This window comes from Guillardia theta (genome assembly GCF_000315625.1).
Source record: "Guillardia theta CCMP2712 unplaced genomic scaffold GUITHscaffold_142, whole genome shotgun sequence".
Classification (NCBI taxonomy): Eukaryota; class Cryptophyceae; order Pyrenomonadales; family Geminigeraceae; genus Guillardia; species Guillardia theta.
Genome location: NW_005434532.1, coordinates 76,773 through 97,409, shown reverse-complemented (window position 1 = coordinate 97,409; position 20,637 = coordinate 76,773). Strand labels below are relative to the sequence as shown.

Here is a 20,637-nt window from a genome sequence, read left to right as displayed (position 1 = left end):
GCTACCCTATCCCCTCCTCCTCCTCCTCCTCCTCCTCCTCCTCCTCCTCCTCCTCCTCCTCTCCAATGTGCAGTCATTTGCCCCGTCTGCTCCTCCTTTACCACCCCCGCATCCTCCTCCTCCTCCTCCTCCTCCTCCTCCTCCTCTACCTTTCTTTGCGCTGCCCTCATGCCTGTTGGCTGTTTGACTGGATCTCAGAGTTGTCGGGGAGCACTGGTAGCGACGTCCACGTCCTTCGCAAGCACATGCAGAAGGACGAGAAGCATTTGCTGGCTCAACAGAAGAGGGACAGGCAAGAAGCTCAGCGGAAGCAAGGATCAAAGGAGGAGAATGAGAGGGAGATGCGGCGGGAGGAGCAGAACAAGAAGCTGTCTAAGAAAGAGCAGCGCCATTTGCGCCGGCAACAAGCCTCTGCATGATCTTGAAGACAGTGTCGACGTCCATGTTCTCAACGTCAGGAAAGTTTCTGAAAGAGGCGATCAGCGATGAACAACGAAAAGAGGGAGGAAGAAGGGTTTTGCCGGACTACTTGGTAAGAAGGGGGAAGGAGACATGGAGGAAATACGGAAGAGGAGGAGGAAGGGAAGGAGGAGGAAAACCTCATGAACTCCTCGTCAGACGACTCTTCTTCTGCATGGCTAGATCAGAACTGTCCTCTAGTTCAAATACATCTCACCGCTTTCAAGTCGAGTGACCTCCTGCTCCTCCTTCTCTCCTTCAGCGCCTTCCTTTCTCGTCTCCCGATTTCTCTTCACCCTTCGCGTCTCTCCTCGCTCCTTCCGTCCAAGTTGTTTACAGATCTCTTCCATCTCTGATATTCACATCATGCACCTCGCACTTCCATCTCCACCCGCTTCCCTTTCATCCCTCCCTCCCTCCTTCCCTTCCCCTCCCCCTCCCCCCCCACTTTCACCGTTGAGAATGTCTTCTTCAGTCTTGGGCTTAGCCCGCATGGAGTAGCCTGAGGCTCGCATGTGCTTCTTTCCGTGGATGTGTTGCTTCCACGCCAGGCTGTTGGTCACAGACACGTCGCAGACAGGGCAGTGCCATGGCGTCTTCTTCTTTGTCTCGATATCAAGCCCAAACATCCCGCTCTCCTCCCCCTGCCCTTCCTCCATCTCGCTCGAGTCATAGATGCCTTCTCGCCGGCGCTCTTCTCCTCCTAGGGGCAACATGCGATGTGCCTACAAGGGTTTTTCGTGAGCAAGCGAGAGGAGGGGGGAAGAGGGGGGAGAGGGGAAGGAGGAGAGGAGAGGGGAAGGAGGAGAGGAGAGGGGAAGGAGGAGAGGAGAGGGGAAGGAGGAGAGGAGGGGGCGAGAGGGGGGAAGCATAAGTTGAGGAGTCATCACTTCAGTGTAGTTGAGCCATTTCCTTGTTGGGGCGAAGGGGTCCAGCGGGTCCACACGCTCCTTGTTCCTTCTCTCCCACTCTCTCTCCGCCCTTATCCGCTTCTCGTGCCTCGGATCAGCCAGCCCTGTCGACAGCAGCACGTTGGGATCTGCGATGGTTCGCTGGATGCGGGTGATGGTCTACAAGCACAGGATGGGGGTCAGGATGATCCGAGCTGCGCAAGCCAAGGACCTTGCTCTGCTTGTCGAAGTCTTTCTCGGAGGCGAGTTCTTGTTGGTTCTTAATCAACGTCTCCATCAAGTGCTTCCTCGCCTGCCGCTTCTTCCTTCCTAGGTTGTCTTTCCCTCGCTTCTTATCCCTCGTGCTGTTTGTCACCGTCTCATTCAAAAAGCTCACAAGCTTGTCCATCTTCTCCAAGAATCGCAGTGTCCGAGTCCTCCGCTCTTGCTCCGCATGCTTCAGGTTGAGCTGCTGGACGTGTGGGTCCCACGTCCTCTGAGCAACTCTGAGCCCGCTCCTCGTCATGTTTGCCGCAGTCCCTCCCGTAAACATCCTTGATGTGTTGAGCTCCTTCCGCCAGTCCACAAACCCACCGAGGCTAGAGGCTCCTCCTCTAAGAGAGGATCGACCGAGGCTAGAGGCTCCTCCTGTAAGAGAGGATCGAAGAGCAATTTCCTCATGACACTGGCAGGAGCAGCGAGGCAGCAGAGCTGCGCTTCCTCTCTCCTTGTCCCGCATGCCTTCAAGCAGAGCTGCGCTTCCTCTCTCCTTGTCCCGCATGCCTTCAACCTTCACCGCTAGCAGCAGCATCATTCCCGCTAGTTCTCCCCCTCGCATCCTCTTACCCGACCTTCATCATGCCAGCGGCCATTGCGGTCGCATCCTACCCGGGCCCGGGCCCGGAAGCCGGCCCGGCCGAGGTCAGTGACTGACTTCTTGGTTATAAAATCAGTCAACCTTGACCAATGTCATCAAAACTTCATCCGAGTCAGTTTTTGTGACCTCAGCCAGTCACTGGTACCCTACCCCTGCAATAGCCATGAGTCAAAGGAAATTAAAGGGGTGGTATGAATGTTTGACGAGCCTCCGAGTTGTCATCGAGTCAAACTTTAGCCTAGTAGTGTGGGGGGTTGTATGGTAGGGGTACTATTTGTGCTAAGAGATGGGGGTACATGAGGTACCAATCTCCATTCGGGCGGGGGTCATCGCTATTTAGACACGTTGGAATTGGATCATTGTGTATCTTAATTTGATCAAATTACACAAGAAAAGGCTGGTAGTCCCCCAGTTCAACCAATTAGATGACGAAGTCTAAACCAAATCGAGCGTAACTTGATTCCTCCAAGTTGTTTCAAGCCCTGTATGGCAATGGGTATCGCATGCGCGTGCGCAGAGATGGTGAGGGGGGGATGAACTGATAATTGATCCTCTTGGTCTGCATCTCAACTCCTCAACACTGCTGCCTCTCTGCCTGCCTACAGGACTTCCATACCAGGTGCGTGTAAGCTTTCCCTCCGAGTTCTTTTGGAAAACATCCTTGCCATACATCCTGATCATGCTTTCCCTCCCTTAGATTATCTCTTTCTCGCCTCTGCCAATGAGTTCATTTGTAAAGTAATCAAGCTGTACCGTCAAAGTAAGACGTCTCCAAGAAATCTGAAGCAGGAACCCTGTGCTCTCTCTTTCATATCAGGTTGGACATTCTGAATCGTACGTTCCTCCTCGAATCCAAGCGAATACCTGCATCGATGGCGATAGGACTTAACATGGCCTGTCTCAACAAGCTCACTTGCTTCTGCGTGCTCGCTGTCACGGTCTTCGAGATCGTCTCCAACCTGGTCTCCTCGGACCAGTCCTTCTCCGACCTCCTCGTCACGAGGATGCTCAGCGAGTACGAGCAGAAGCTCAAGGGCGCCCCACGGTGCAACTCGACCCGCGAGTACGCTGTCTTCACCATCATATCCAGCACAGACCCGGACTACCCGAGAGGAGCGACCACGCTGAGGAAGAGCATCACCTTGTTCGGGAAGCTTGACAGCTGCCGCGTCGAGACCATCTCGCTGGTGATCGACGAGGTAGCGAGAGAGCCCTCGTTCCAGGCAGACCTGCAGAGGATGAAGGAGGTGGGATGGAAGCTCGTGCTGGTACCCGAGATCAAGATGCCGGAGAGCATGATAGCCAAGGTCGACTCTCCTCGCTTCATCCCTCTCTTCACGAAGCTGCACGTGTTCAACGCGACGCAGTACAAGGCGGTGTTGTTCCTGGACTCAGACATGTCGGTGCTGGGAGACATGATGCCGCTCTTTGACCGCTATGTACCCGAGCTCAAGGCCAGGAAGCTCAACCTGGGGTGGGTGCATGACCAGCCCTACAGCGTGTTCAAAGGATCGTCGGCGAACGCGGGGATGATGCTGGTGATTCCGGACAGGCGGCTGTTTGTCGACCTCATCGCAAGCATCACCACGCTGGAGTTTGATGCCAAGATGTCGGAGCAAGGCTTCCTGAACAAGTACTTCGAGCACAGATCGATGCTCCTGCCGGACGTGTACAACTACAACGCGGTCGTGGCTCTTAGGAATCAGAGCTTGTGGGATGCGACCGAGCTTGGCTCCATCGTGATCTTCCATCACACGATCGCGAAGCCTTTCTACAGCATCATCGGGGCAGACCTGGCGTGCCTGGTCAACAACCACTACCACATCTGCAAGATCTGGAAGAAGATCGACAAGCTCAACCTAACGGTGTCTCCTCCAGAATGACAGTCAGACTATTCTGCGAAGCTTGAGTGTTCCGCTCAGAGATTTTGTTGTACAACCTGCTTGTTAACCAGGCATGACAGTGCTGATCATTTTTCATGGAAACTTCCGAATTCAAAATATTTAACATGACCTTTTGGATTATTTCAAACAGTGTGATTTTGTTTTACCGGTTCGCGACTTCTATACAACTAAGAATGGATGTCTCTTCCTTCAAGTTGAACAGTCTTTGTTGTCACAAGTTGATAGCTCAATAGCTGACGCTGCTCGTGCCATATCATGGCATAGTATTCAATGTGATTGGGTTGCAACCTGGCGTCGGGCCCCGGTCAACTTACTGAGTCAGTGAGTGCATGCGGCTTGCGGCCGCAGTAAGCCGTCGGTCCCGTCATGCGGAGGCTGCAGACTGAGACAGTCACACGCACTCAGACTCAGTGACTCACCGTCACCGTAGCACCGTAGCACCGGCAGATGGCCTGGCGGCGGCCTGCCCGGTGCTTGCCAGGCTACGAGGCCCTGAGGTGGGCCGACCGTATCGGACAGTGAGTCCGCAGGCCTCCTCGGCGACACTCCTGATTGTCCTCGTACTGATTTTTAACTTAACTTTGCCAAAAGTTGAGCAATGGCGCGGTGATAGCCTGAGCCGGCCTCTGCGGCCGGGCGGCCCCGGGCCCGGCCGCCCAGCCGGGCCCCGGCGGGGGCCCGAGCCGCCGCTACCGGCAGTATCCGCGAACGGTCATATGGACGCCGCGACGGCCGCCGCTGAGTCCCCGTGCGCGGCCCGGCCGGCAGCCCGCTCAGTGCCACTCGGACAGCCGGCAGTGCCGCCGCCGCGCACTCCGACGGCGGCACGGTAGCCCAGGCTGCCATGGCACCGCCCTCCCACCCCGGCCCCTGGCATGCCACCGATGACCGCCGCCGGGTCGCCGGTCAGTCATCGGTCATCGTGCTCACCGTCAGCTCAGTCGCCTCCATTGTCGGGAGCAGAGGCTTCGCTTCCTCTGTTTCCTCTGGCAACAAATGCAGTAAAAATCGAAAAGACGTCTTTTCGAGTAAAAAACATTGGTCATTTCCCGATTGCCACACCCTACCCCCAGTGAGATGCTGTCCCTCCTCGAAACCTGAGAACTAGTGCCCTCTAGTACCATCATTTTTCTATTGCATCACTAGTCTCACGGGGACATGGTACCTTACAAGGAACTAAGACTACCCCTAAGCAACTGACCACCCTGCGGACGTGCAATATAAAAGGTGGGGGGAAGCAAAGCCGCACAAACACCATGCTCGAAGCATCCAAGGTAAGGGAGGAGAAGGATACGCTGTGAGCAACATGAAACATGTAAGGGAGGAGAAGGATACGCTGTGAGCAACATGAAACATGTAAGGGAGGAGAAGGATACACTGTGAGCAACATGGTGAATCGATCCAAGTAAGACAGTGACTCCGAGCAATAGAGCTTTGTTGTCTGCTTGAGGTGTGGAATGAAACAAAACTGAGCAGACAAATATTGTGTACATGTACTAACTAAGAATCTACATAGATCATTCAAGCAACGATACTAGTTGCAATCGTCACAACAGGACTCTGTGACAAACCTCAAACTCCTCCAGGACCAAACAAGCCGACCCCTATCCCTGCACCTCACCCTGGTCCACATGGAGGCCCTCAGGGCCCTCATCCCGGCGGCCCCAACGGTACCCATCCCGGCGTACACTCCCATGCATCCGAGCTTGCATCTGCGCTGCAGCACGTTCTTGGCAAAGGCCCTCAGGGTCCAGGCTCAGGCTCAGGCTCAGGCTCAGGCTCAGGCTCAGGCTCAGGCCCTCACCCTGGCGGCCCCAACGGTACCCATCCCGGCGTACACTCCCATGCATCCGAGCTTGCATCTGCGCTGCAGCACGTTCTTGGCAAAGGCCCTCAGGGTCCAGGCTCAGGCTCAGGCTCAGGCCCTCACCCTGGCGGCCCCAACGGTACCCATCCCGGCGTACACTCCCTAGCATCCGAGCTTGCATCGGCGCTGCAGCACGTTCTTGGCAAAGGCCCTCAGGGTCCAGGCTCAGGCTCAGGCTCAGGCTCAGGCTCAGGCTCAGGCTCAGGCCCTCACCCCGGCGGCCCCAACGGTACCCATCCCGGCGTACACTCCCATGCATCCGAGCTTGCATCGGCGCTGCAGCACGTTCTTGGCAAAGGCCCTCAGGGTCCAGGCTCAGGCTCAGGCTCAGGCTCAGGCTCAGGCTCAGGCTCAGGCTCAGGCCCTCACCCTGGCGGCCCCAACGGTACCCATCCCGGCGTACACTCCCTAGCATCCGAGCTTGCATCTGCGCTGCAGCACGTTCTTGGCAAAGGCCCTCAGGGTCCAGGCTCAGGCTCAGGCTCAGGCTCAGGCTCAGGCTCAGGCTCAGGCCCTCACCCTGGCGGCCCCAACGGTACCCATCCCGGCGTACACTCCCTAGCATCCGAGCTTGCATCTGCGCTGCAGCACGTTCTTGGCAAAGGCCCTCAGGGTCCAGGCTCAGGCTCAGGCTCAGGCCCTCACCCTGGCGGCCCCAACGGTACCCATCCCGGCGTACACTCCCATGCATCCGAGCTTGCATCTGCGCTGCAGCACGTTCTTGGCAAAGGCCCTCAGGGTCCAGGCTCAGGCTCAGGCTCAGGCTCAGGCTCAGGCCCTCACCCTGGCGGCCCCAACGGTACCCATCCCGGCGTACACTCCCATGCATCCGAGCTTGCATCTGCGCTGCAGCACGTTCTTGGCAAAGGCCCTCAGGGTCCAGGCTCAGGCTCAGGCTCAGGCCCTCACCCTGGCGGCCCCAACGGATCCCATCCCGGCGTTCACTCATTTGTTCCTACCGAGGGATCATCGGCGTGGATTAGGGCTGATTCAGGCATTTATGCCAATGGGGAAGCACTTGAAGCTGGTGCGCAGGTTTGTCTTGCTGATTTCCATCGTTTCTGTGCATTCAGAGTCGCGGACATGGACGATGTGGAGGAGATCGTGACATGCATGGACGAGCACTCGGCTGAGCTTGTGCCTCCCTGCCTGGACCTGGTCGAGAGCATCGCCCACAGCCTCGTTGCCTTGCACTCTGCATGCGATCAAGACCTCAAAGTCAAGTGTCCAGCTGCCATCGGCGAATTTCGCAAGGCTCGTGACTGCATCCGCGTCAACCTGGCAGACTTGACCCACGAGTGTCTGTCAGAAGTCTCTTCCTTCATGCAGGAAGTCAAACAGCTCAGAGGATGGAAGACGGCTGGTTCCTCCTCTTCCTTTGGCGACATGTTTCCACATCAGCCTGCAAGGCTGAATCAGGATGAGAGCGAGACAAAGGGCTATGGAAGGTGAAGCTCCTGACATGTTGTGATGTTGAAACTTACTCCTGCACTAGCGGCTTTCAAGGTTCTCTTGCCTCCTTCTTGCTCGGGGGTTTATCGAGCATCATGGTGAGTTTGGAATGCAAGTACGTTCGCTCGCTCAAACTCCTTGCCAGGTGCTCGCTGCCTACATGTTTATCATCGACATCCTCAAGCGCAGGCACGAGCAATCTCTCGGGCTGCCGTCAGCATGGGATCACTCTCAGACCCCAGCAGCGTGCACCAAATACTAGCTGCAGACTTCCAGCTTCCCATCAACAGGGAACTTCAAAGGGGCGCACGTCCCCTGGTATCCTCGATCTACCCAACTCTCAGTTAGTCTACTTCATCTTTGAGTGTAATATACACCCCTCCACCTTGTTTGAGTGCAATGTACAAACCTCCACCTTGTTTGAGTGTAATGTACAAACCTCCACCTTGTTTGAGTGCAATATTCAAACCTCCACCTTGTTTGAGTGTAATGTACAAACCTCCACCTTGTTTGAGTGTAATATACAAACCTCCACCTTGTTTGAGTGTAATATTCAAACCTCCACCTTGTTTGAGTGTAATGTACAAACCTCCACCTTGTTTGAGTGTAATATACAAACCTCCACCTTGTTTGAGTGTAATGTACAAACCTCCATCTTGTTTGAGTGTAATGTACAAACCTCCATCTTGTTTGAGTGTAATGTACAAACCTCCACCTTGTTTGAGTGTAATGTACAAACCTCCATCTTGTTTGAGTGTAATATGCAAACCTCCATCTGTTTGAGTGTAATATACAAACCGCTCAGCTGGCGAGGTGGGATGATGACGAGCCATCTCAGGTCCTGCGCCGATCATTCCCGTTCTCAACTCGCTCGATCCTCCACCTCAGTTTGACATCAGTTGATCGATGGCCGCACCGAAATTGTTCAAAAACGAAGTACAAGTAGAGTACGTATCTGCCTTGGAACGAGCAGCAGGGTTGAAGTCAAGCTTGCCAAGTTGTACCCAGGTAGCTGTGGGAGACGTACAACAAGTAACGCCGAGTCAGCATGGCTAGGCTGAGGGCTGCTAAGGGTCAGCATGGCTAGCCTAGGTTTGCCTCAGTGAAGGTACGATGGTTTGATCTCTGAATAACTTGATGACATTCAACCGGGACATTCACTGTCCGATCAGTCGTCTGCTGAGAGTCCATCACTGTCAGTCGTCTGCTGAGAGTCCATCACTGTCAGTCGTCTGCTGAGAGTCCATCACTGTCAGTCGTCTGCTGAGTTTCCATCGCTGCTAGTGCGGCAATTGCGGCGGCATGACGGGGAGGCTCACGTAGCCTAGTACCGTCCCCGGAGTCGCATCTCTGCAGAACCCCCCTCTATCCCCCCTCCCCTCCTGCTCCCTAACACTTTCACAAGATACGTCCTCGGTGCTCTGGCGCTGCCATGCTCTGCGAGCTGTCATTCGAGCAGCTCTGCTTCTCGGACCTTAGGAGTGAGATCCCAGGCGATGAGGACGGAGACTGCTTTGGGCTCCATTCCGTTACCTCTCTAACGCCGGCAAGACATGGCAAGACATGCGCAGATCGGACAAAAGACTATGATCAGGAGATCCATGACGAGAAGCTGTCGCTGCCAGAGTACAAGACGAGGCAGCTGAGAGCTCTTGCACATTGCATCGAGCTGCTGAGCAATGCCAAGCGACCTGTCGTGCTTGCTGCAACGGGAGAGGAGCTCAAACTCTAGACCGCAGGAGATCATCTGAGTAAAGGCTGGCGCTGGGAACTGATTTGTACCTCTGATTCCCATGTGCAAGGTAGATCAGTCTGCAAAACAGTCAATAGACAGAACGAGACGAGGTATGTTGTTTGTGCACAAGAACTGTGAAGGTAGTTGAGTCAGTGATTACTCTATTGTCTTCGTATCTCTTCAAAAGAGATGATTTTGTCCATAAAGTTCATACTAGAATGGTATTTCATTCCAAATCGCAACGATTTCAACGCGTTCCTACTGTCCTTTCAATCTTCTCTTCTAGCCCTTCCGATTTCTAACCAGAAGGCAAGTGGCTTAGTGATTCAAGATTTGATACGGGGCCGTGTAGTCAACTCAACTCAGCGGGCGGATTCTCAATGTAGGTACTGCTATCAAGCTCCAAAAACATCAATGTGACAGGCTTGAGTGCTTGGCAGGTTTACGGGCCTCTTGTCTGTAGACTAGTAGCGTGTTGAGCAATTGACTTTCCGTGCTGTCTTACGCTACATGTGCTGAGACTATCGGATCGACGCCTTGCTTATCATCACGACACTTCCTATGCTGTCCAATAAGATCTTTACTTAATCTTGAGTAAAGACTGCAGGTACTCCGGTACCCTCTCTCTTTGCTGACCGGACCAGCAGTAGTAAACAAGTTTGCTTCTGAGCTTCCTACCGGCAGGGGTGGAGCTTTCTGCTGGTCAGACCAAGGGTGGGGGTAGGTCAATCTCAAAGTAGCTGCGAAAAGAAGTCCTTTCGGTCCAGAGAGGAGCGTAAGTTGCCTCTATTGCTGAGCCTCACCCCCTCACTCTCTTGGGCGAGCTCCTCCTTATCGACAGCTTCTCCTCCTGTCTCCTCCACAGTCTCATCGTGCATCAGCTTCTCCTCCTGTCTCCTCCACAGTCTCATCGTGCAAAGTGCTCGAAAGTACCCTCAACTTCATTGAGCACGTTGTTGTCAGGAAGACAACAACATGACTGTTATCTGTAACCATCCAACCATCCTGACCATGGAAGCTGGCGGAACGAACAAGAATCAACCTGGCACTAGCGCTATTTCCCACACGTTCCAACTCGACCACGAGATCTCTAGGCCTTCAATCGATTCCTTAGGCGCTTTGAAGCCCAACATCGCTGCACATAGAGACTACCTCTACAGAGAGCAAGTTCATGGCAAATCCATCGACAGACATGGGAATTTGCAACGCCCTGCCTCTGTGGACGACCTGCCTCTGTGGAGCATCGAGATATGACTGGACAAGCGCACATCTCTTGTTTGTCCTCATATGCCTGGACAAATCTATTCTTGGCACTGTTTGCCGACTAATGCTTGCCGACACTGCGTTCCGACGAAGACTGATGTCCATCCTCAATACGACAGGCACATTCAAGCGCTGACGGTCATATCAGCCCCCCTGGGTTTGATTACAGTAGAGGCGCATGTCACTCGTGCGAGACAGACTCCTCAGTGCCTTGAATGAATTACATGTACCTTTGATGGGGCTCGACATACCAATACCTAAACGTGTGTGAACGAGTATAAACGTGTGACTCTTTGACACGCTATGTGGTAGACGTGTGTAGATTAAAATCTCTTCACTTGGTATGTTCTTGAATGCCTCAAGCTCTGCAGGCCCATCCTTCCAAACTGCATATGCGTCCTTTAATTACAGTCGTACTCTAATTGGCGTACTCTAAAATTGAAGCGTGTCAGGCCCTACCCAGGCCCGGCCTGTGTTGCTGACGCCCATGTGCATGGGACGGGCAGCGGGAAGAGGGGGAAGAAGACAAGAGAGAAGAGAAGAGCTAGGCGAGCATTGAGAGGCTGTGCTCCTGAGATACCCTCCTCCTCTCCTCTCTTCTCCGCCCTTGACCTTGTCAATCCCGCTAACAACCTGCCTCTTGAACGAGATCCTACAGGTTTTTGTTCAAACCAAGCTCCCTGAGACTTGATATCGCTACATCAATGGCGATAGGACTTAACATGGCCTGTCTCAACAAGCTCACTTGCTTCTGCGTGCTCGCTGTCACGGTCTTCGAGATCGTCTCCAACCTGGTCTCCTCGGACCAGTCCTTCTCCGACCTCCTCGTCACGAGGATGCTCAGCGAGTACGAGCAGAAGCTCAAGGGCGCCCCACGGTGCAACTCGACCCGCGAGTACGCTGTCTTCACCATCATATCCAGCACAGATCCGGACTACCCGAGAGGAGCGACCACGCTGAGGAAGAGCATCACCTTGTTCGGGAAGCTTGACAGCTGCCGCGTCGAGACCATCTCGCTGGTGATCGACGAGGTAGCGAGAGAGCCCTCGTTCCAGGCAGACCTGCAGAGGATGAAGGAGGTGGGATGGAAGCTCGTGCTGGTACCCGAGATCAAGATGCCGGAGAGCATGATAGCCAAGGTCGACTCTCCTCGCTTCATCCCTCTCTTCACGAAGCTGCACGTGTTCAACGCGACGCAGTACAAGGCGGTGTTGTTCCTGGACTCAGACATGTCGGTGCTGGGAGACATGATGCCGCTCTTCGACCGCTATGTACCCGAGCTCAAGGCCAGGAAGCTCAACCTGGGGTGGGTGCATGACCAGCCCTACAGCGTGTTCAAAGGATCGTCGGCGAACGCGGGGATGATGCTGGTGATTCCGGACAGGCGGCTGTTTGTCGACCTCATCGCAAGCATCACCACGCTGGAGTTTGATGCCAAGATGTCGGAGCAAGGCTTCCTGAACAAGTACTTCGAGCACAGATCGATGCTCCTGCCGGACGTGTACAACTACAACGCGGTCGTGGCTCTAAGGAATCAGAGCTTGTGGGATGCGACCGAGCTTGGCTCCATCGTGATCTTCCATCACACGATCGCGAAGCCTTTCTACAGCATCATCGGGGCAGACCTGGCGTGCCTGGTCAACAACCACTACCACATCTGCAAGATCTGGAAGAAGATCGACAAGCTCAACCTAACGGTGTCTCCTTCAAACTGACACTCGGTTGGAGCTGCAGTGGTTGTGATGTCTTAACGCCCCGGATGCAAATGAGTGAATCGCGTTGAGGAGAGAGGGAGCAAGCTCGGCAGTTGTTTGTGAGGGTGCTATCGTCTTGAAGGTTTTTCTCATCATCGATGCACTTGTTTTCTTGGCCTTCGGTTTTGCCTTCGCTGCCTGCCTGCAGCACCGGATTGAGAGAGGAGGAGCATGTTGGAGTTTGCCTCCATGAGGTCGATGTGCACGTATCTCAAGGCCTTAGGGAAGGTTCAGCACCGACAACGATTGCTCTCTGCAGCAATCAGAATGACTTAGCTGAGGAAATTCTTGATAAACGCACGAGTGAACATGGGCATGATCTTGACAAGAAGTGCAGGAGACATCTCAACGCCTCATACTTCACTTCCTTTTCTCTTCCTCTCTTTTCCTCGTGCTATCAATCCCTCGTACAGCTTTTCTGTGCCTCATATTCATCAATAAAATTCCTTCCCCCTCCCCCCTCCCTTCCCCCCCCCCTTCCCTTCTCTCCTCAGATGCTGCTGAACTTCTTCTTTCCTAACGCGTTCAGCTGCTGCAGGAATTCTGACGCCTGTTGGTCCCGTCAGTCTTGAAGGTCTGCAAACACAAGCAACAACCGTCACGAGCTCTGTGCTCCCGTAGACCACGTTCTTGACCCCCACACCTGCCCCTCCCCTCCTCGCGTAGTCTTGCAGGTCTTGATACTCGATGTAGTTCCCGCTGCCAACCTGCCCGACAGTCAAATCCTCCCTCCCTCCCTCCCTCCCTCCCTCCCTCCCTCCCTCCCTCCCTCCCTCCCTATCCAAGCACATCAGTTCTCACCATGAAGACGATAGCCTCCCGGAAAGGCTTCCTTGTAGCGTTGGACGACATCTGAGCGCTCTTGTGCTACTTGCTGTCAGTGATAAAGCAGGAGGCAGAGGAGATGGAGGGAGAGGGAGAAGGAGAAGGAGAAGGAGAAGGAGAAGGAGAAGGAGAAGGAGAAGGAGAAGGAGAAGGAGAAGGAGAAGGAGAAGGAGAAGGAGAAGGAGAAGGAGAAGAAGGTGGTGGTGGTGGAGAAGGTGGATGAGGAGCAGGAGATTAACCTGAATGTTGGGGTCCAGCAGCATGAAGTTCTCCGCTTCACTTCCTACTCGATTCTCCATGATGGAGTCCACGAGGCGCGTGACGGGGAGATCTTTCTTGCCGCTGCGTCCAGCCAGACGAGTCAGGAGGAGGAGGCGAATGGGTGAGAGGGGGAGGGAGGTATGAAGGCGAAGAAGGAAGGGTTACTGCTGGAAATCAAGGAGTGGGAGGAGTAGGAGGTGATGAAAGAGGAGCTGGATGAGATGAGAAGGAGGAAGGGAGCGGAGATGAAGTAGGATAAAACAAAAAATAGGGAGTTGAGCAGAGCAGCAGCAGTTGAAGTACTAGGAGAATGATGATGATGATGATGATGATGATGATGATGATGATGATGATGATGATGATGATGATGATGATGATGATGATGATGATGATTTGTCGTTGTTGTTGTTGTTGTTGTTGTTGTTGTTGTTGTTGTTGTTGTTGTTGTTGTTGTTGTTGATGATGATGATGATGATGATGACGATGATGATAATGGAGATGATGGAGATGATGACGATGACAACATGATGAGGTGTCTTGCATTACCCGACTGATGCGGCCACCGATTTCAGCAATCCAGTCGCAGTCTCTGTCCCCGCCTTGAACTGGGACATGATGTCCTGCTGACTGTCAGCTTGGGCAGGGACAGAACGAGCCTGACCGTGAGCGACAAGCTGCCGCCTCCTCCTCCCGCTGATCCTTTCGCCATGGAGATTGCTCGAGAGCTCAACGCTTTCATCTTCTTGAGGTACTGCGGCTCCTTCATCAGTTCGAGTTACAGCTGGGGAAGGAAGACCTTGAGATAGCTTGACAGTGACATGTCGACGCCAAGCTTGGAAAGAGCGCCCTCATACCTGCCAGTGGACTCGTCACGCTCAGATCCTTGAGACGAGGGACGAGGAGGGGAGGACCACAGAACGGGTGTGGAGCTGAGGATAGAGCAAGAAGAGAAGTACGGCAACATGAAGGGGAGCCAGGAAAGAACAAGAACGAGGTGGATGAGGCGGGGGAGGGAAGGAAGAGGAGGAGCAAGGGGGCGGAGAAGGGAAAGGAACAACAAGAAAGTGGAAGCGGAGGAGAAAGGAGGAGAAGGGAAAGGGAAGCAAAAGGGACGATGGGATCTCCCACTCACTCGGCCACGTCAGCTTCGGACAAGGAAGGGTTGCATAGATAGTAAATGACAAAGAGCCTCAGCTTGTCCTCCGGGCTCCCCAGAGCGTCTGGACCAAACACCTGCTCCTCTTCTTCAGCTCCTCTCAGCTCCTCCTCCTCCCTCCTTGCCTGCATCAGCGCTGACTTGGCGTTGTAGACTGAGCCGGAGACGATCGCAGACTCGAGCGAGAAGAAGTTGTCGAGCTCCCTCTCCTGCAGAGACTTCAGCTGGCAGCCGAGCTGAGAAAGGCGCTCGCCTTTATCTCGTTGAGCAGCGACGTACAGATGTTTGTGTGCATGTCCAGCAGCCTCTTCCTCTCCGTCAGCTCTGGCACCAGCTGCGCCGCTCGGGTCAGAGCGTCGATCCCTCCTCCTTGCGGCATGTCCGAGACAACGTTCTGAGAGATCGGTCACCACGAGGACGGAAAGGGCAGGGAGAGAGGGAGCGAGGAAGACAACGTCGATGTTGGCGAGGATGGAGACGACGAGAGGAGACGGAGCGGGGGCGAGGACGGGAGATTGAGTAGCAGGTAGAACTTGAGGAGGAAAAGGCGACGAAGGGGAAGATCAAGAGAAGGAAAAGAAGAAGGAGAAGGGAAAGGAGGAAGAGGAGGAGGAGGAAGAGGAGAAGGAGGAGGATCAGGAGAAGGAGGAGGACGAACCCCCTGCGCGCCTATCGCATCATATTCACTCTTCCAGGTATTCAGCTTGTCCTCGATGTCATCAGTGACGCTGGGGAAGGGCTGAGGGCCACAAGTCAGGATCGACTTCTCCGCTCCTCCTCCGTCACCTTCCCGCTGTTGTCCACCCAGAACGCGTCCTGAACGCTGAGGTCGTAGACCGAAGACTTGGAAGCGACGACGTCAACTCAAAAGCTCGAGCTGGAACATGCGCTGCTACCTTCTTTCTTCCACTGCCATCTCCGACTTGCTCGTTGATCGTCACCTGGAACGAGCAGAAGTGACAAGACGGCAGGAGGGCAGGGCTGTACCGACACCTTGTTGAGCTTCATCCCCAGAATGTCATGCAGCATTGCCTCGTAGGTCCACGCGTGCTGCAGGTTCACCTGCCGCCATGCTCGAGCTCAGCGCTGCAGGGCTGCCGCCTGGCGACTCACCGACAAGTCTTGAGAGCGGTCGAGGATGATGAGGACGGGGCGAGAGTGCTGCGGGCCGGGACAAGTCACTCAGATCTCCGTCTCCTCGGCCTCTCACCGCGTTGGGGCTGTAGGCGTGATCCTTGAAGAGGTTGTTGGTGTTCCTGACCTGCCGTCCAACGTCACGTGCGGGTCACGTGCAGCACACATGAGGGGTCACGTGCTCCGAGAGCTTCTTGTTGAGGGCTTCTCCCACCATCCCTGCGGCATCGCCTTGTGGGCAGGCGATGAAAGGAAGAACACCCAGCGTGACCTGAGCAGACGTGAGGGGGGGGGGAGGGGAGAAGAGGAGGAAGAAGAAGAGGAGGAAGAGGAGGAAGAGGAAGAGGAAGAGGAGGAGGAAGAGGAGGAGGAAGAGGAGGAGGAGGAGGAGGAGGAGGAGGAGGAGGAGGAGGAGGCAGCGAGGAAGGAGAAGGAAGGTGAGGTAGCGGTGGTGGTGGTGGTGGTGGTGGTTGAGTAGGAGGAAGGAGTAGAAGAGAAGAAGAGGAGAGGGCGTGAATGGATCAAGAGACGTCCTACCATGACGGAGAAGAGAGAGTTCACGATGCTGCCGATCGTTCTCTCCATATCGGAGTCTCGGACCTAGCGGAGACTGAGATGGCGAGGCAGCAACGGGTCTCGTACCTCTGGGTCGTTGAGCGCCATGTAGGAGTTGTGCATCCCCAACGTGAAGAGGTTGTGCCCCAGAGACACGAAGTTAACGTACTGATCCACTACCTGAACGCTTCCACATCAACCGGGGGAGGGGGAGGGAGCGGAGAGGGGGGCGAGCACAGTACCTTGACGATGCGATGGAACGAGTCTGTCTGCGACACAGAGCATGCCAGACTGTGCAGCGAGTCCTGCGAGATGGTGGAGCTCCAGTTCAGGTACATGCTGATGGCAGGGTCAGGGAGCCTCCCCCCTCTCCCTTCCTCCACCTGTCGTAGAGGCCGCTCGAGCAGTCGCGGGCGATGCGCTGGATGTTCTCGATGCTGGGCTCGACGAGGTAGATCGCTGCCGCATCCTGCTTGAGGCTCCATCACCCGTTCCCCCCATTGCCGCCTGCGCCATGGGCTACCTGCACCGGCTGACGGTCCGCATGAAGGTTGAGATGGAGGGTCACCCCATGCCGGCGGAGATCCGCGACCTGGCAGGCGCTCAGCTCGCACATGGCAGCGCTGCTATGGCGCTGAGCACCTTGAAGAGAGTTGAGACCATGTCCCGCGATAGGTTGTCGTATATCAATATCTTCCAGTTCTCCTACGAAGGGTTCATCCTTGCCCTGTGTAGGAGCCGAACCAACAACGGGGAGACAGGAGGAAGCGGAGAAGACAGGAGGGACGAGGATGGATCAAGAGGACGCACCTGCCAGCTTGTCTTGCTGTCGACTGGGTTGTTGAAATTTAGCATTCTCTCGAAGCAGTCTGCAGTCAACATTACTTGATTTCGGTCAAGCTTCTTCATGTCAGAGGGCTTCTATCATAGCTAGCACAAGAGCAAATGTACAACAACAAACATCTCCACAGCCAGCTCATCTGCTCCTCATCGTCTCATCCTCAGTCCTCAGTACTTGCCCTCTACTTCACCACAGCTTCCCTCCTCTCTCACACACAGGATCGCCTCCTCCCAGCACAGCTCTTCCATCCCCATCTTCATCTCAGTCTCCTCCCTTCTCCTCCCCTCATCTCTCATCGCAAGCATGTCGAACATGTTCGCACCTATCTGCTTGTTCCTGATGGATAGGAAAGGACTCCCGCCCATTCCCTTCGTCGGCGTTCCCTTCCCCTTCCCCGCCGCCGCCATGCCGCGTGTACTTCCGTTACACACGTTACCGAAAGTTCATACCCGTTACTGGCGGTTGTTCCACCGAGTTTTGCACTACGTTTTTCGGAGCCACGCTTGCGACCATAGGAGGGAGCAGGAGGAGCAGGAGGAGCAGGAGGAGCAGGAGGAGGAGGAGCAGGAGGAGCAGGAGGAGCAGGAGGAGCAGGAGGAGCAGGAGGAGCAGGAGGAGCAGGAGGAGCAGGAGGAGCAGGAGGAGCAGGAGGAGCAGGAGGAGCAGGAGGAGGAGGAGCAGGAGGAGCAGGAGGAGCAGGAGGAGCAGGAGGAGGAGGAGGAGCATGAGGAGCAGGAGGAGCAGGAGGAGCAGGAGGAGCAGGAGGAGCAGGAGGAGCAGGAGGAGCAGGAGGAGCAGGAGGAGCAGGAGGAGCAGGAGGAGCAGAAGGAGCAGGAGGAGCAGGAGGAGCAGGAGGAGCAGGAGGAGCAGGAGGGAGAGGGCCGAAAGATCACAGATGTGTTTGATGTCACCTGTGGCGTTGATGTAGGTCAGATCCTCAGTGTCAGTTCACTCCAGCTACAAGGGAGGGGGAGGAGGAGCCTGGGCAGAGCAGATGGAGCTGAGACGAGCGAGGGCGAAGTCCGAGGGCTCAATGGGCACTCGAACACGTGTGTTGATTGTGTGACTAGATCTGTGCTAGTCCACTAGGTGGTGTAGGAGGCGGCGTGAAGCGATTCAGAGGAACTTGTTGGGGTGGGGCATTGTGAATTCATCTCCTGAGCTAGATTGTCCCAACAGGAGACCAGCTGCAGGATGAGTGTTCCCTCCAGGCAGGCACCGAGCAGCACGTCAAGCAGCATGTCGACACCGCTGGTAGGGGGCGACCTTCTCTCCAACATCCCAGAGATCACCGCAACGGTAGGATACGAGCCATTCCTGCTGGCCTGACGCACAACCGCAGGCATCCTACCAGGGGGTGCAGCAGAATGTGCGGGTGAATGCGACAGGGATGTACATACAGGACCTGTTCCTTTCAGCAGACGATGTGTCGGGGATACAGGAGGGCCAGTCGTCTACCATTCATGTGCATGCTTACCCCTACAAGACGGCAGGATGTAGCGGATCAAGACAGCGGAACTACAGGCGACACGACCTCTTCTTCTCGGATCGAAACCAGCATTACCTCAACATCATGCACAACTGGAAGACTATCTGGAGCAGGAGGGACGGCATGCGGTACATGGTCCTCGTCAACCCCTTCGGCGGACAGAAGAAGGGAGGAGAGATCTTCAACGAGGTGGTCAAGCCCTTGCTGTTGCAGAGCACTTCTCGCTTCGAGGCCGTCTTCACCACCCATGCAGGTAGGCTGCCAACCAACGTGCAACTGTACGTGTATAGTGCCCTGCTGACGTGTCGTTTTAAGGGCATGCGAGGGAGGTAGCGGCAGCGCTTGTCCTTGCCGACTACGATGGCATCATCCTCGTCGGCGGGGACGGCCTCGTCTCCGAGATGGTTCAGGGGTTGCTTGCCCGCCCGGACTCCAACCAGGCAGCCCGGGTACCCATCGGTGCTGCTCCTCCTCCTCAATCGTGTCGATGACGCGCTGCCTCAGGGGTCGTACCAGCAGGAACCGGCAACGGGCTGGTCAAGTCACTTCTCAGCACCGCCGGGGACCATCACGACCCTCTCTCGGCCATGCTCGCGATCCTGAGATGCAGGGTAGCAGCTTGCTCTGCTGGGGGAGGGGAATGTTGTTGACGCGTCCTGTCTTGCCAGCCGAGTCCGCTCGATGTTGGTCTAGTCATCCAGGACGGCATCGTCAAGTACAGGTACAAGCTTGCGCTGAACTGTTGAGTAGAGGAAGGTTTGTTCTGGGAGGGGGAAGGGAAAAGAGGGCGAAGGGAAGGAGAGAGGGAGGAGGGAGGAGGAGAGAGGGAGGAGGGAGGAGGGAGGAGGAGAAGTAACATACAATCTCAAGGAGTGTCCTATCATGGGCATGGGGCCTTGTCAGCGATAGCGACATAGAGGCAGACGCCCTCCGATGCTGCTGCGGTAGTTATCCTTTCTCATTCCTCTCCCTCCCCTTGCCCTGCTCCTCCCCTCCTGCATCCACCCTCCCCTCTAACACTCACTCGTCTCACCCTCTTCATACCGAACTCCTCCATCTCGTAACGCAAACTCCTCTCATCCCTCCTCTGCGCATCCGCTCCTTTTTGCACTTGTCTCGCTCATGTCTTGACCATCCTCCTTCTCTTGCTCCCTACCAACAACCATCATCCCAATCCCTCTCGTCTTACATGCACCTGCTCGCCTTGATCGGGTTGCTAGGTCCCATCCGAGCGACGTTACAAGGTGTTGTCAACATCTTTCGCCGCCGCGTGTACAACGGAACTCTCAAGCTCAGGCTCGCACCGTCCGACGTCAACTCCTCCTCTCAAGAGTGGGTCACGATATCCGATCGCTTCCTCCTCATCTGGGCTATGAACGTGCCGTATGCTGCTTCCGACTTGCAGGTCTCCCCGTTGCCCCCCCCCCCCCTCTTCTCCCTCTTCCTCCTCTTCCTTTCTTGTTTGTTATCTCCTCCTCTCCCATTCCCCTTGTTACCTCCCTCTCCCCCACCCCTTAAGCCACTACCCTTTGTTGCTCCTCTTTTTGTTGCTCCTCCCGGCCTGTCTGCCAACTATCCTGATCAAGTCTCAGGTAGCACCCAAGGCAAGTCAGAACGACGGAAGTTTTGACGTTGTAGTCATAAGAAGCCGCGTGTCTCGTCTACAGATGATTCAGATCTTCCTCGAGGTTGAAAGCGGTAACCCCCCCTCCTTACCTTACCTTGCGTTGCCTCCATCCTGCCTCCAACCTTTCTCACTCCCCCACCTCTCCACACCCTTATTCAAATCACAGGCAAGCATCTCCGGCACGAGTACGTCGAGTACTACAAGGTGTGTCCTGCCGTACCTGCGTCCTCTCTCACTTGAACACAAGGTGCGGGAAATGCTCTGGGAACCGGCATGCGACAAAGGCATCGTGTGCATAGACGGGGAGCTCGCGGCAGCTTCCGATCGCTGCCGTTCAGCGCTACCCAGCATGCACCAAGACAAGCAGCTTGCGATGAGCTACAGCGCCATGACGCTGCAAGTGAGCTCAGGGCAGCTTAGTTGTTGGATGCCCTGAGGGTGTTCGGGAAGCGGAGGGAGGGTGTATGCGGGGCGGAGGAAGGACAGGGAAAGGAGATGCAGGAAGGACGGGGAAAGGAGATGTGTGTACGAATATTTGTCCTTGAGGA

General features: G+C 55.3%; 8 protein-coding genes across 8 annotated transcripts; 7 read left to right on the top strand and 1 right to left on the bottom strand.

The window, feature by feature from the left end:
* Window positions 1-3,098: 3,098 nt before the first annotated feature.
* GUITHDRAFT_119244 (hypothetical protein) lies at window positions 3,099-4,109 on the top strand (the record flags this gene model as incomplete). Its single annotated transcript, XM_005821518.1, has 1 exon — window positions 3,099-4,109. One exon carries the CDS (start codon window positions 3,099-3,101, stop codon window positions 4,107-4,109), a length of 1,011 nt encoding a protein of 336 aa, XP_005821575.1.
* A 2,829-nt stretch (window positions 4,110-6,938) lies between these two features.
* Window positions 6,939-7,838, top strand: GUITHDRAFT_155698 (hypothetical protein). The gene is made up of 3 exons (XM_005821517.1): window positions 6,939-7,445; window positions 7,493-7,547; window positions 7,595-7,838. Exons 1-3 carry the CDS (start codon window positions 7,081-7,083, stop codon window positions 7,709-7,711), a joined length of 537 nt encoding a protein of 178 aa, XP_005821574.1. The 5' UTR covers window positions 6,939-7,080; the 3' UTR covers window positions 7,712-7,838.
* GUITHDRAFT_80432 (hypothetical protein) lies at window positions 7,828-8,232 on the top strand (the record flags this gene model as incomplete). The annotated part of the gene is made up of 1 exon (XM_005821516.1): window positions 7,828-8,232. A coding segment is annotated over one exon (405 nt), but the record flags the coding sequence as incomplete, so codon positions are not given.
* Window positions 8,233-8,881: 649 nt separating this feature from the next.
* GUITHDRAFT_119242 (hypothetical protein) lies at window positions 8,882-9,181 on the top strand (the record flags this gene model as incomplete). The annotated part of the gene is made up of 1 exon (XM_005821515.1): window positions 8,882-9,181. One exon carries the CDS (start codon window positions 8,882-8,884, stop codon window positions 9,179-9,181), a length of 300 nt encoding a protein of 99 aa, XP_005821572.1.
* A 978-nt stretch (window positions 9,182-10,159) lies between these two features.
* Window positions 10,160-10,438, top strand: GUITHDRAFT_119241 (hypothetical protein; the record flags this gene model as incomplete). The annotated part of the gene is made up of 1 exon (XM_005821514.1): window positions 10,160-10,438. The coding sequence occupies one exon, from the start codon at window positions 10,160-10,162 to the stop codon at window positions 10,436-10,438; it is 279 nt and encodes a 92-aa protein (XP_005821571.1).
* A 713-nt stretch (window positions 10,439-11,151) lies between these two features.
* GUITHDRAFT_147112 (hypothetical protein) lies at window positions 11,152-12,162 on the top strand (the record flags this gene model as incomplete). The annotated part of the gene is made up of 1 exon (XM_005821513.1): window positions 11,152-12,162. One exon carries the CDS (start codon window positions 11,152-11,154, stop codon window positions 12,160-12,162), a length of 1,011 nt encoding a protein of 336 aa, XP_005821570.1.
* A 529-nt stretch (window positions 12,163-12,691) lies between these two features.
* SLY1A (Sec1 family domain-containing protein 1A) lies at window positions 12,692-17,014 on the bottom strand (the record flags this gene model as incomplete). Its single annotated transcript, XM_005821512.1, has 23 exons — window positions 12,692-12,751; window positions 12,798-12,908; window positions 13,003-13,068; window positions 13,266-13,368; window positions 13,834-13,907; window positions 13,949-14,038; window positions 14,084-14,141; window positions 14,420-14,652; window positions 14,775-14,837; window positions 15,102-15,182; window positions 15,230-15,286; window positions 15,340-15,384; window positions 15,437-15,505; window positions 15,557-15,604; window positions 15,654-15,704; window positions 15,756-15,848; window positions 16,115-16,177; window positions 16,220-16,312; window positions 16,375-16,471; window positions 16,516-16,601; window positions 16,656-16,724; window positions 16,775-16,837; window positions 16,943-17,014. The coding sequence occupies 23 exons, from the start codon at window positions 17,012-17,014 to the stop codon at window positions 12,692-12,694; spliced, it is 1,845 nt and encodes a 614-aa protein (XP_005821569.1).
* A 1,198-nt stretch (window positions 17,015-18,212) lies between these two features.
* On the top strand, window positions 18,213-20,525 carry GUITHDRAFT_147110 (hypothetical protein; the record flags this gene model as incomplete). Its single annotated transcript, XM_005821511.1, has 10 exons — window positions 18,213-18,272; window positions 18,316-18,715; window positions 18,778-18,921; window positions 18,967-19,073; window positions 19,131-19,183; window positions 19,333-19,406; window positions 19,683-19,867; window positions 20,055-20,160; window positions 20,256-20,293; window positions 20,337-20,525. The coding sequence occupies 10 exons, from the start codon at window positions 18,213-18,215 to the stop codon at window positions 20,523-20,525; spliced, it is 1,356 nt and encodes a 451-aa protein (XP_005821568.1).
* Window positions 20,526-20,637: the final 112 nt, after the last annotated feature.